This window comes from Bubalus kerabau, chromosome 13 (genome assembly GCF_029407905.1).
Source record: "Bubalus kerabau isolate K-KA32 ecotype Philippines breed swamp buffalo chromosome 13, PCC_UOA_SB_1v2, whole genome shotgun sequence".
NCBI lineage: Eukaryota > Metazoa > Chordata > Mammalia > Artiodactyla > Bovidae > Bubalus > Bubalus kerabau.
The window spans coordinates 62411687-62425327 of NC_073636.1; the positions used below are offsets into that span (position 1 = coordinate 62411687).

General features: G+C 46.1%; 1 protein-coding gene and 1 long non-coding RNA gene across 3 annotated transcripts in view; one reads left to right on the forward strand and one right to left on the reverse strand.

Moving 5' to 3' along the window:
* Positions 1 to 748: 748 nt before the first annotated feature.
* On the reverse strand, positions 749 to 6013 carry LOC129625841 (uncharacterized). Its single transcript, XR_008701624.1, has 2 exons — positions 5222 to 6013; positions 749 to 1256 (listed from the first exon to the last, which is right to left on the reverse strand). It is a non-coding gene; the product is annotated as an uncharacterized LOC129625841 (long non-coding RNA).
* Positions 6014 to 6419: 406 nt separating this feature from the next.
* ASXL1 (ASXL transcriptional regulator 1) overlaps positions 6420 to 13641 on the forward strand; it is a 65168-nt gene continuing 57946 nt past the window's right edge. Inside the window, exons 1-2 of one of the 2 annotated variants that reach the window (XM_055544745.1) lie at positions 6420 to 6826; positions 12622 to 12704. In XM_055544745.1, the coding sequence (XP_055400720.1) occupies positions 6770 to 6826; positions 12622 to 12704 (140 nt within the window). In that variant the 5' untranslated portion in view covers positions 6420 to 6769. Of the gene's footprint in view, positions 6827 to 12394; positions 12705 to 13641 lie in introns of those variants that run through there. The other variant, XM_055544744.1, reaches the window with a different exon arrangement.

Consider the following 13641-nt stretch of genomic DNA (forward strand, 5'->3'; position numbering starts at 1 on the left):
AACAATGTACATTATCTGACTGTTTCTGTGGGTCAGGAATCCAGGAGAAGCTTGTTTGGGTTATCCTGGCTGTGGATCTTTTGCGAGATTGATCTCTCGAGATGTTAGTCAGGGCTGAAGTCATTTGAAAGCTTGTCTGGGGCTACCTGCGGTGTAGACGTCACCTCTCCGTATGGCTGCCTGAGTGTCCTCATGACACGGTGCCTGGCCTCCCCTAGAGCTTATGATCTGAACGAACAAGGCAGAAGCTGCAGTGTCTTTTATGACCGAACCCCAGAAGCCCCACACGGCCATTTCCAAAGCACCCAGTTGGTTTCACAGTTCAGCCCTATTCAGAATAGGAGGGACTAAAACAGATGTGAATGTCAGGGCTGGGAATCACTGGGGGCCATTTTGGAGGCTGGCTACCACAGTGCCTTAGAAGGAATTTGGAATGAGGAGCTGTCAGTTTAAATCTTGACTCCACTGACAACTGTGTGATCTTGGGCAAGTTCCTTCACTTTACTGGCCCTGCCAGTTTTCTCACTCAGCTCACATGGTAATTGTGCTACTCAAGAGTTAAGGCCTGTGAAAGCCATTTATCCAAGCCCTGGACTTCACATTCGGTTATTAGCAATCAATAAAGAGGAGGAGGAAAAAAAGCCATTTGGTGCAGTGTGTAAGTTAATGGTTTCAGTGCAAAAAAACAGCAAATGAAGAACTAACCAGCTCATCTACCAGTCTCAACAAATTAGCACCACTCTTACAATTTTGGTGTCAAAATGCACTTTAAAGTTTATTTTCCTTTTTCACAGAGGAAAGAATGGAGGAAATGGCTTAAATTAAGATGAGAAAGATTTATGGTAGATATGGGTACAACTCTCTGGCATTAAAGAGACTGAAAACTGGGATGGGTTCCTTTGTGGGGTCCTGAAATCTCCACCTGAAAATTTTAAAGAATTAGGCAGTATGCTGTTCTTATCTACAATTTTGGTAAAAAATCACTCAGGTCATGCTTTGAAGCCATTTTAGGAGGGGATCCCACAGATCTTCTAGAGTAAAGCAGTGGTGGTGGTTTAGCTGCTCAATTGTGTCAGCCTCTTATGACCACGCGGACTGTAACCCACCAGGCTCCTCTGTCCACAGGATTTTCCAGGCAAGGATACTGGACTGGGTTGCCATTTCCTTCTTCAGGGGATCTTCCCGACTCAGGGATCGAACCCAGGTCTCTTGCATTGCAGGTGAATTCTTTACCAACTGAGCCATCAGAAAAGTCCCTAAAATAAAATGGAAAGATGTATTATTGGGAGTTCCCTGTCAGTTCACTGGTTAGGACTCTGTGTTTCCACTGCAGGGGCCTGGGTCCAATCCCTGGTCAGGAAACCGAGATCCCAAATCCTACAAGTTGCACAGCTCGGCCAAAAAAAAAAAAAGTGTTCTTACATTGTTAAGCATGAAAAACTTTACTTTTTCATCATACTCAAATGAGTATGAGTACCACATACTCATTCTAGAAGATTTGGAAACTACAGACAACTGTAAGGAAGTGAAAAACATGAGATCTGCCACCTTAATCTAAATGCTCTGTTTTGTGGTTTAGATGAAAAATAGTTTTTTTCGGGAGATCCCCTGGTGGTCTAGTGATTAAGACTCTGCCTTCCAATGCAGGGCGCAGGTTCAATCCCTAGATGGGGAACTAAGATCCCAAAAGCCTCAGGGCAACTGAGCCCAGGCACTCTGGAGCCCAAGTTTGGCAAATAGAGAGCCTGCCAGCAGCAATAAAAATCCCACATGCCGCAACTAAGACTCAACGCAGCCAAATACATTAAAAAAATTTTTTTTTCAAGTAAAAAAAATGTAATACTTTGTAAAACCCACTCTCTCCCCAGTTGAATGTAGTCTTACAAACCAGAAGTAACCAATATTAACAATTGGGATTTAAACACCTTTTTCAGCCTCATGGGAGACTGAAAAACAGGAATGGATTTAAATGATGGTGAAAGGCAGGTAAGCTGAATTGGTGTGGTGATGAAGTCCCCATCTCTAAGCATCTTTACAGCTTGCACAGATATGTTTGGGTGAATCCTGCCTGTTTACCAGTTCTGCTTGGGCAGATTCCAAATACTGTACAGGGCTCATAAATAGTACTTAGGGATTTTGTCCAATACAGTAATTATTGAGTAAGGTCATTAATTCCACAGATTAAGTGCCTACCACATGCCAAGACTGTGCCAGGTGTTGAAAGTGTGATGATGAACCCAAGAAGATGCTAACAAGAGCAGAAACACTAAACCAAAAATCATACAAAGAAATGAACTGGCTGGGGGGAAACCAGGAGGGGTGCACGTTTGTGAATCATCTGCTGTGTTGGAAGTTTAGCCCGTGTTATCTCCCTGGGACTTGAAGGAGATAATATGACCTCTTTGAACTTCATTTGAAAATGGGGATAGAATCACTGGGAGAGAACATGTGTCAGTGTGGCAAACTCTGTTCCAGGGCTTGGTTCACTGAAGTATAAAAATGAGGCACTTTTTACACTTCTGACTCAAACCTTCTTGATGGCCTTTAGTGAGTCTGCTGTGTTCCAGTGAGTCCGTTGTGATCTCTCTACAAAGATCCCACTTAATCCCAATTCCACCCATTTGAGTTTATGTAACCCATTATCCAAATGATGACTCTTGAGTCAATGAGAGGTTTCACAGCTTGACCAAGACCACACAGCCGTGGAGAATGACTACAAGAAGATTCAAACCCAGGCCTGCCAAAATCCAAAGTCAGTGGCAATGCATTATCTCTTAGTGAGGTTCCTAGGGTATATGTGTCCTCTTGAGAATGCTTAGGTTTGCTGGTGGTATGTTTGCTATTCAGATTCCTGAATGTGTGCTTTGCTCATAACTGTGCAGTTTGAAAACACTGACTCATCCCCAAACAGGGCAGGGCTGAATATCAGACCTGTTTATCTTATACTGCCCTGTGGCACCTGTGTTGACTTCAAAGAAACTTTGTAATAAAAGTACTGTGATAAAACAGAAAAACACCCCCCCCAAAAAAAAATATATAGGCTTGTTTTTGGTGTTTCTGACAATAGAATATACTCATGAGTCTCATTAACTTTTAAAAAAATGACAGCTACTTAAGGTTTAATGACTAAAGCCAATTCTCTAACACATCTTGCAGAGTCCTCTGAACATACTCTTTTCACATTTAACTATGATGTTGTCATTAGTTTCTGTTTGATTCTGCAAGGGCAGAGACCTTGAAACATTCACATCTGGATTCCCCTGTGGCTTGACTCAACTGAGAGCCAGGAAAAAAATTAGGTATCTCCACAGTCCCTGCATTAGCTTTCTAAAAAGCTACTAGATTTAGTGGTTTAAAACAACATTCTGTCTTACACTTTCTATGGGTCACAAGTCTGGACTGTGTGGGTCAGCTGGTTCTCTGATCTGGCTAAAATCAGCCTGTTAGCAGGACTGGACTTCTCTCTGCAGGATGAGAGATGGGAGGTGGGGAGAACATGTTTCCAGGCTCATTCAGGTTATGAAATCTCAGTCCCCCGCGACTGTTGAACTGAGGTCCCATTACTTGTGGACAGGGCTTTGTTCTCTGCTTCTAAGGCTTCTGACATTCCCTGGCTCATGACCCCTTCAGCAACAGTGGGTTGACTTCCTCTCAAGCTTCCAATCTGATTCTTTTCTGCCATTTCTCTCCAAGGCATCTCTTTTGCCTACAAGGGTCCATGTGATTACACTGGGTTCACCCATATAATCCAGGATAATCTCCCTATTTTATGGTCCTTAATTCTATCTGCAATGTCCTGTTTACCATGGAATATAACATATTCACAGGTTCCAGGGACTGAGCATAGATTTTCTTTTTTTTGGCAGGCGGGCAACAAGAGCATTATTCTGCCAACCACAGTGCCTATACTAAACGTGTACATTTTAGAATAAATCTTCTCTAGTGACTCCCTCGGAGAAGGCAATGGCACCCCACTCCAGTACTCTTGCCTGGAAAATCCCATGGACGGAGGAGCCTGGTGGGCTGCAGTCCATGGGGTCGCTGAGGGTTGGACACAACTGAGTGACTTCACTTTCACTTTTCACTTTCATGCATTGGAGAAGGAAATGGCAACCCACTCCAGTGTTCTTGCCTGGAGAATCCCAGGGACAGCAGAGCCTGGTGGGCTGCCATCTGTGGGGTCGCACAGAGTCTGACACGACTGAGGCGACTTAGCAGCAGCAGCAGCAGCGACTCCCTGGAGATCAGGGGCACAGGGGTGGTAGTGGGATGAAGCTACTCAAGAAAAGATTTTAAACACGCCAAATGACCTGTCAAAGGTTATACATTAAACCACTACCACCACCATCACCCTTTTGTGAAAAGTCGGGTCAAACACTTTTTTTCATCATGGAAGTGGGGTTCTTCTTTCCCCCCATTGGGGTGAAGTTAGAAGGGGACAGAAGATTAGAAAACACGCTTAGGAATTCCCTGGCAGTCTAGTGATTAGGACTCTGTGCTTCCACTTCAAGGTGCACAGGTTCCATCCTTGGTCGGGGAACTAAGATCCCACATGCCATGTGGTGCAGCCAAAACACCCCCAATAAAACCATGCCTTATTTTACCTTGCAGGATTTTGTTTGCTGCTGCTGCTGCTAAGTCGCTTCAGTCGTGTCCGACTCTGTGCGACCCCATAGACAGAAGCCCACCAGGCTCCCCTGTCCCTGCGATTCTCCAGGCAAGAACACTGGAGTGGGTTGCCATTTCCTTCTCCAATGCATGAAAGTGAAAAGTGAAAGTGAAGTCGCTCAGTCGTGTTGACTGGACCTGAAAGCCTCCTGTGTGAAGAGAATTTGAAGGAGGAGCACTGAACTCCATGGTGTTCCACGTGGGCAGCACCCTGTTTATCTTCCCTCATCACTGGCTCTCCCATGTGCTAACACCAGGGAGTGGAAGGTGTGCTTCCTCACTGCGAGAATCCTTTCAAATGTGACCAGTGACACCTCCTCTCTAATTTTAAAGAATTGGCCATTATCCAGTTTAGGACTGATTTTAGTGATGTTTCTGGACAGTTGACTGATTCAATAAATAGGCACAGAGAACCTATGTGTTGGGTACTCTGAACCTCATTTCATTTCATGCTTCTGCAACCAAAGCTTGGAGAGGGTAAGTATGTTGCTCATTGTCTCTTAGCCTGTACCAATTATTAAACACTTTGTGCCAGGAGCCAAATCATACGTACCTAAGGTGGCTGGATGGCATCACTGACTCGATGGACGTGAGTCTGGGTGAACTCCGGGAGTTGGTGATGGACAGGGAGGCCTGGCGTGCTGCGATTCATGGGGTCGCAGAGTCGGACACGACTGAGCGACTGAACTGAACTGAACTGAATGTCAGGGTTCCCCCTGCACGCTCTCTTCCAACCTGCCAGGTGTTTTGCGCTGATTTTCATCTCAAAAATACTGTGATAGCCACGGAATGGTTCAGCCAGGATTCAGCTCAAGGTTCTTTTGACTCCATGTTCTGTGTTCCCTCTGGGGTAGTGCTTCTAAAAAGGTCTCAGGTGCATTCTGGTAAGTATGGCCCCAAAGTCCAAGTTCTTTACACTACCAGTAATCTTATCATCAAGTTCACCAGGTGGTAAGAATGCTGTAGGCTGCGGGTGCAGCTTCTGCAAACGTAGAGCGGCATGAAAGCACAGGAGGAAATGGGGAACTGTTTAGGTCCATCAATCGTGCAATAACCGTTTTACTGGTATAAGTCTTTCTGTCTCATTATTATGCGGCGGTGAGTCATTTAGGGGAGGACCAAAAGGGAAAGTCCTGTGTCTAGTCACCTACAAGAAGTGTCAGTGAGAACAGCTTAGGCGGAGAAGGGGAAAGTGGGCGCTGGGAGTCGAGCTACCAGTTCTCTATTCCCACCCTTAGTCGCCTGTCGGCCCGAACACGAGACGCGCCGAAGGGGTTAAACGTAGCTCGGGGTAGGAGGGCAGCCGGCCACCGCCCCTTCCCAGCATCACCTCCCACAATGCCTCGGGCCCCCAACCAGTTCCCGCACCTCGCGAGACTCGCCCAGCCCCTTCCCCGAACGACTGCCCGTCCCCCATTCTCTACCGAACTCTGCGCGGGGAGGAGGAAAGGAGGGGAGGGCGGAAAAGACGGGACGCGGGGCACGTCGGGAAGTGTGGTCCAAGAGTTTCATGCAGCCATATTCTTCCGGAGCGGGGGAGGCCAGAGAGGCAGCCGGGACTACGACTCCCAGCCGCCCTTTCGGTTTGTTTTTGTTCAAAAAAAAAAAAACCCCCCCCACACTCCCCCTCCTCACTCTTCACACACACTCACACACACCCACGGCAGACACGCATACACCCGGGCGCCGAGGGGAAAGCCGATTCTCGCCTTCCCGCCCCGCCGCCAGTCGGGTCTTGTCCTCTTAGCAGAGCGGGAAAGCGGAGGCCGGAGCCGTGACCTCTGACCCCGTGGTTATGCGGAGCCGCCGCATTCCTTAGCGATCGCGGGGCTACTGCCTTCGCCGCCGCCGCCGCGGGCGACTGACGCAGCGCGGGCGCGTGGAGCAGCCACCCCTCCCCCACCGCCGCCCTCGCGCCGGGTCTCGCGCCAGCCGGTACCCGCGCGCCCGCCCCCTCTCCCCGGCCGCACCCGAGTCCTCGCGCGTCGCCGCCGCCACGCGCCCCCCGCCGCCGCCGCCGCCGCCGCCCCAGCCCCGCGCCGCCGCCCGCCCCGCCCGGAGGTCCCGCGTGGAGCTGCCGCCGCCGCCGGGGAGGAAGAGGATGAAGGACAAACAGAAGAGGAAGAAGGAGCGCACGTGGGCCGAGGCCGCGCGCCTGGTGAGGCTAGCCGCCGAGGGGGGCTCGGTGGGGGTTGTGAGGGGTGGGCTCGCCGAGCACCCCCCACAGGGAGGGGGAGGGGCGAAGCCCTGCCCACTGCAGGAGGGGGCGGGCCACCTTCCTCCCGGAACGGGACAACCCCCTAAGGCATTGGGTGGGGAGAGGTCCCCCGCCGGGTCGGATGTGGCGCCTTTTTCTGCACGCCCCCCCCCCCCACCCCCCCAAATTCCTGCGGAGGGGCGAGCCGGCGGGCCGGCTCCTCCTCCTCTGGGCGGCGGGGCCCCAGCCTCCCCTCCCCCACTATTTGGCAGCGTCTAGGGGGTCTGGGGAAGCTTCGTTTGTGCACTCGGGGGAGTTAGGTTTCCGGGAAGGGTCGGAAGCTCCTCCTTCGCTTCCTGGTGGGCAATGGAGTGGTGCGTTTGACTAGGGATGGGAAAGAGCCCCCTCAGTCTGAAGGACGCGAGTGGCATTTTGAGCTTTCGCAATCTAAACCGGTGTGTGGAGGGAAGCAAAGGCTCACTCCCAGCCTGAACCCTGAGCCTTGGTTCTCAAACTTTAGTGTCCTGTGGGGGCACCTGGGGAGGTTGTTAAGAATGTTCATCCTAGGGCTCTACTTAAAGACCTACTGAGTCTGATGAAATTCTGGAGTAGAACCTGAGTATCTTCATTTTGACCAGCTTCTCAAGTTGGTTGTCATGCAGGTGACCCACGGACCACACTTTGAGATCTGCTGACCCGAGTCCACAAGCTAGCTCGAAGATAGGCAGTCTGCAGACAGCTAACTACACTTTGTAAAGAATGTTTATGTGTGTTCTCTATTCTTTAGTGTCCTCTTGCATGTATACATGAAGTGTTGGACAAAGACCAGGTGTCTCTGTTTGAAGATACTGTTCACTGAGGATTTAGCAAAGGAGAGAGTAATTTGAGTATTTGAAGCTGCCTGGTAATGCGGTTTTTGTGAATCTTCTGTTGTCCCAAAATGTCAGAGGACTTGCAAGTGAAATATATTCCTCTGGATTTGCACCCAAAAAGTGAAGACACTTCGAGACATGTTCTTATAAAATCTTGCTGGTGACAATAGTAACAGGTTAAACTTGTCTCAGAGATGTCACTTCTTAGAACTGTCACAAAGCAGGGTTATAGTGCAGATAGCATCCTTGTGTCTTGACACCCTGTAGTTTTTATGTAATTGCTGTAATTCACTTTTAATGATGAATGAAGCTCAGCCTTCTAATCTTTAATTTTATTGGGAAGTGAGGTTCCTGCCTCAGAGGTGTTGAGCAAAAAAGATGAATATGTGTTGGAGGTTTTTACAAATCTGTGATACACTCTTCTTTCTTGGAGCCTTAAAACTCAGTTATTGACTTAAAAGAGGGAATGCTGTTTGGTGTGTAGGAGAAATTTCACTGGTGTACCTGATCGTCTTTCTCAGACCTTTTTTGCCCAAGAAACCGAAGTAGCAATTAGTTTGTATGTTGAAGTTTTGTGCTTCAGTTACTTTGTTTGGGTTTGGCATATTTTCAAGTACTTAAGTATGTTTTTCAGATGCAGTCAAATTTGGAACCTTTGGTTAGCTTTCAGGATCTCTTGGAAGTTTCAGGATTTCTCCAGCATTGCTTCACCTGGAAACAGATTTAGGCCTAGAGGAGAGTAGTGGGAGGTGCTCGCTTTCTCCTGGAGGTTGAGGCTGGCTGTTCATTGAAATTCTCCTCTGAGTTTCTGTTCTGCAGGTGTTTATGACTCTGGGCACCAAAAGGAAATTTGCTTGCCAGAGTTTTTACTTGTTAGAAGTAGGTGAAAGTACCTTTAAATCCTGTGTTATTTATGTCCTGACAGAATTCTAAAGTCTGCCTGTCTTAAAGCTCCGCTGGCTCTTCCTCGTTGAAGGACTCTGGGAATTCAGGGGTCCACTATTATGCCTCTTTATAGTCTTGAGTTTACTGTGATCTACAGTCCAGTTCCAGGTTGCTATTTCTGTTTTATCATTGGCTCCGTTCATGCCAGTTTGTCCCCAGTAAGTTCTTTTTCTTTTATGATTCTTCGTTAAAAAATAGTATTTCCTACTGGGAATTACTTATGCTCTAAAACTCTTGCAAGATGACTTGTGGGAATATGGTGTGTAGTTTTGTATATCTTTTATTGTTTCTTGTTTAGGATTTTCTGTCCCTTTGGGTGGACCATTTGGTGGGTGAGGGGGAGCTCTTAAGATTTCTCTGCTCATTTGGAAAAAAAAAATTGCTTTAACAAACCACGTGCTGGAGAGTTTGTGAGTGCTTACACTGGATAGAGAGAAGAGTGAGCTGTAATGGTAGGAGGGTAGATTAGTTCTAAGTACTCTTTGGACAGGTGAATTTGGAGTGCTTGCTGTGGCAATCAAGATGCACTCGCTTGGGGGCAGTTTCATATTGCTCCCGACCTTGCTCAGTTTGGTGGTTAAAGTGATACCAGGAACCGTTTTTAAGCTATTCTGGTAGGAAAGAAGAGACTTCTGGACTATTTCAGTAGTGTAGTAAATCCCAGGAGATTGATTTTTACAGCTGTTAATTATGTTGTTGAGAAGTAGATATTCTTTCTAACACTTGCTAGTATTGTTTCTGCTAGATGTAGGAAGTAGACTTTAGGTGGTTGGGTGGGTCTAAATCCTCCTGCTTGTTAGAAACAATTTGTTTGGGAGAAATAGCTGAGTGGATTTCCCTTTAGATTGAATGCCTTTAAATGGATTCTCCCTGGCTTTGAGAAACTCTTCATTGCATGCTTTATCTTTCAGTTTGATTCATGACTGACCATTCTTACATCAAACATTTTTTCCCCCTTTGAAGTTGGAGAAGAGATACTTTTTGTATGCTCTAGAAAGACAGGGTGGGGATAGAACACTGCTGAATTGTTCTTACACTAAAAGCTGAAGGCATGTAGTTTTAATAAAAGTGAATACCCTGTATCTTTTGATGTAACTTCCCTATAGAGATTGTTTCCTCTGTCTTAAGAGTCTCAGGCTCTTCCTGACTGCTGTTTAAATAATTGGTAACTAATTTTTGAGTCAGGCTTCTTAATACTGTGAAAAAATTTACTAGCTCAGCTCACAATTAGTATCAAAGAAGCCATATCTGTGGCAGTGAACATTAGTAGCTTGTATTGTGGGTTTGTTCATCAGTGCTGCTCAACTTGGCAGTTAGGTTCTTGGAATTACAGAGATGGATAAGGTCTGCCTTTAAGGAGCTTATGGTTTTTCTTGGGTTAGAGAAGGTCCAACCCTTCTCTAACAGGTGAGTAGAATTTCATTACAAGCATGGTAAGTGCCAGCATAGGTGTATAATTGGTAATAGACATCCTGATTTCTGCTTACTGTCTAGGCATAATTATGAATAGTTCCTCCTTTTACTCTCAAGTGTCCTGCTTTGGAAGATGAACTATATGTGTTGTGCAACTATGGGGCACTGAAAAAAGATGCTTAACTATCTGGCAGAGAGTAGAGAAGGCTTCCTGGAGGAAGGTGCTTTCCGAACTGAATCTTGAAGGGTGAGTAGGAGTTAGACTCCTCACAGAGGACATAAGCAGGAGCTGGAAACAAAAAACAGGAGAGTGTGTGTGTGTGTTTATCTGCAGGGTGGAGAGTGTGGGAATTGGGTAGACCTGCACGTAGTTATTGGAACATAAAGTTTGTGGAGTATCAGAGAGCCAGGCAGAGACCAGATTGTGAGGGTCTGGCGTGCCTGGCCAGCACACACCTCCTTTGTGTCTGGCACCGTAGGCACTCACTCTGTTATCTCTGCAACAACTCTGAGAAGAAGGCCTCGGTACCCTTCCTTCACAAGTGAGGAGACCTAGACTCAGGGCGGGTAGGTGACTTGCCCAGGTTTTTTTGTTGTTCAGTCACCAAGTTGTGTCCAGCTCTTTGCAGCACAACTCTTTGCCCAGGTTTAGAAGACCAGAATTTGAATTTTTAAAACCATGTCTGTTTGCTTTTAAAACCCATGCTTTTGTAGTGGGCCAGTGGCCTCTCTGGAGCTTCAGCTTTCGCTGTATGGAAATAGGTTGCTGTCGAAGGACTTGAATGCGGAAAGTGATGAGGGCAGGTTGATTTTGTTGGACTGACCTCAGGCTATAGCAGGTTAAGTTTTGCAGAGCTGTGGTCTTTTTTACTGATGAATGTCTAAAACTGTTCCTAGCACAGTATTTCATGTATTTGTTGAATGAAGGATGGCAGCAGAGTAAGAATGAATTTGAGGAAAGCAGGGATGTTAGAGAAGAGGCTGTTGTGACAAGTCGGGTCAGAAACTGGCTGTGGGGGGACTTCCCTGGTGGTCCAGTGGCTCTAAGACCTCGCACTCACAATGCAGGCGGCCCAGTTTCGGCTCCTGGTCAGGGAACTTGATCACACATGCTGCAGTTAAGAGTTTGCATGCCGCAACTCAAGATCTAGAGTGCTGCTACTAAGACTTGGTGAAGCCAAATAAATAAAGTAAAAAAAAAATTTTTTTTTGAAGGAAAGAAACTGGCTGGGAGAACCGGGGGATAGGTGAGAGTGAAGGATGATGCCTTGGTTTCCAAATTAGGTGATGAAACAGACTGCCAACCAAGGAGAGGAATATCAGAAGAGAGGAGATGATCATGAGGCATGTCCAGTTCCGAACTGAATATCTGGGGCCTGAAGCTTAGGGAGAAATCCAGGCAAGAGGTCTTGATTTGGGAATTAATTCAGTATTTTGGTAGTGTTGAAACTGTGAGAGATGATAATGATACCCAAGGAGAATGTAAACACTGAACAGAGAGATTAAGAATGGAACCATAGGAAATAGGGGTTTTATTTCAGCACCTGCTTCTCCAAAACTTGACTTCTTTATCACGTCGAACTCGTGTTCTTCCACAGAGAGAACCTTCGCAGCAGTCCTGTTAGGCTTCTTGCTTTGCATTTTATCTGTGACACAGCCATGCAGTACTTAAGATGTTGGTGTGGTTTGGTGTAACCTCAGCAGCTGCATTGCTAGAGATGGTACAGAGATACTGACAGCCTGTCTTTTTTCCTCCCTGAAAAGGATAACATTTCTAAAACAACTCAGCTTGTTCAGGTGAGAGAGCTCTGGTTGCTCACTAAGACATTGTTGCTGGGGCTTAATTATAGATGTCACTAATATAAATGGGATGTTCCATTTCTGCTTGTTTTGGTTGCACCAGTCATATAGAATCATAGCATTGTATTGCTGAAAGGCAAATTGTCCTGTACTAATAAACACCAGAATTCCACAACCCAGTGGCGAAAGTCATCATTGAAAAAATACAGGTACCTGGACTTCCCTGGCGGTCCGGTGGTTAGGGCTCCATCATTTCACTGCTGAGTGTCCAGATTCAATCCCTGGTTGGGGAACTAATCCTGCAAGCCAAGCTGTGCCCACCCCCCCAAAAGGTAAAAATATTGTAACTAATCAAACTTACTTGGGAAGGAAAGCCTGAATGCAGTTCTGTCTTACAGTTTATAGTGCTATGTATTCTCTAGTTTAGCTGTATTAACAGCATCAGGTTAAGTGGCAATTAAAAGTTGGGAAGGCCCCACATACCATAACATGGATGCTAAGAGGATGTGTATTTTCAGAATTGAAAATTAGAGTATTTCTTCTAATTGCAATCACTTTCAACACCTAGTTAGATATATGTGTAATTTGGTTTCAGAAGTAATTTTGACTGTAGAAAAACTAAGATGTCAGCAGTGGTACCTCATAGCAGAATTGTAGCCCATGTTATATAGTGATGGATATAAATGGGAACTGCACACTGAAATCAGAACATTTATATTTCTTCAGGTACTGGAAAACTATTCAGATGCTCCAATGACACCCAAACAGATTCTGCAGGTCATAGAGGCAGAAGGACTAAAGGAAATGAGGTTTGTATGGCTCTTGTTGCTTAATGTGAGGGTTTTAGAGAACATGTGTCTTCCTGCAGTTAGGTAGTGAATGAGAAAGTCCACAAATGCATATATGTGTGCACGCGCACGCACACACACACACACACACACGTGTTTGATGGTAGTGTGGAGCTGTCTTGGTGTCGTTTGTCCTCTGGCTGGAGGGCGGGAGTGGCTACAATTCCGTTGGTTTTCGTCAGAGGTGCAGCAGGTTCCCCATTCTTGCTCTACTATACATTTCAACGTGGAGCTTGTTTTTTGCATAAGAAGTCAGCACGTTTTCTCTTGTGTTCCATTTGGCAGGTTTCAGTAGTAGAGAAGGAACAGACTGATCTGCTCCATCATGTCTAAAACTATCCTTCTCTCTGTACCATGTCTCTGAAGTTCTTTGTTTTAGGCTCAGAGAAGGGTGATCCAGTCATCATAAAACTCACTAATTTTTTTTCCCCTACTGATTCTAGCCATTCCTGCTATAAGCATGCTAAATTTGGCGATGACCTTGATTTTCTTATCCTATATTTTTCCTAGAGAAGCAACAAATTGGAAACACAAAAAGAATTGCAGGCACAGATAAGGGACTGTCCTGAATCCTTTCTCTGCTCACCCCAACGTTTTTTTCAAAATTTAAGTGGGAGAGGAGAGCACAACACAGTTCCTTCTTGGGATTCAGAACAGTCAGCATGTATTTTGCTGGTTAAGCTTTAGCTACTTAAATTGATCTTTCAGGATCAAAAGATCCTCACTTTCCAGTTGTCAGTTCACACATTCTCAAACTGACATTTTGTGGGAAGGGAAGGTCGGGGCCATCGGGATCATGTTCTGGTGCTTCATTTAAATACTACCTGTGCACGGTGTAGTGTTGTAATTGCATCTTTTGTTTTATTTTGTTTTTATGGGCTATTTCCCATCGTGCTGC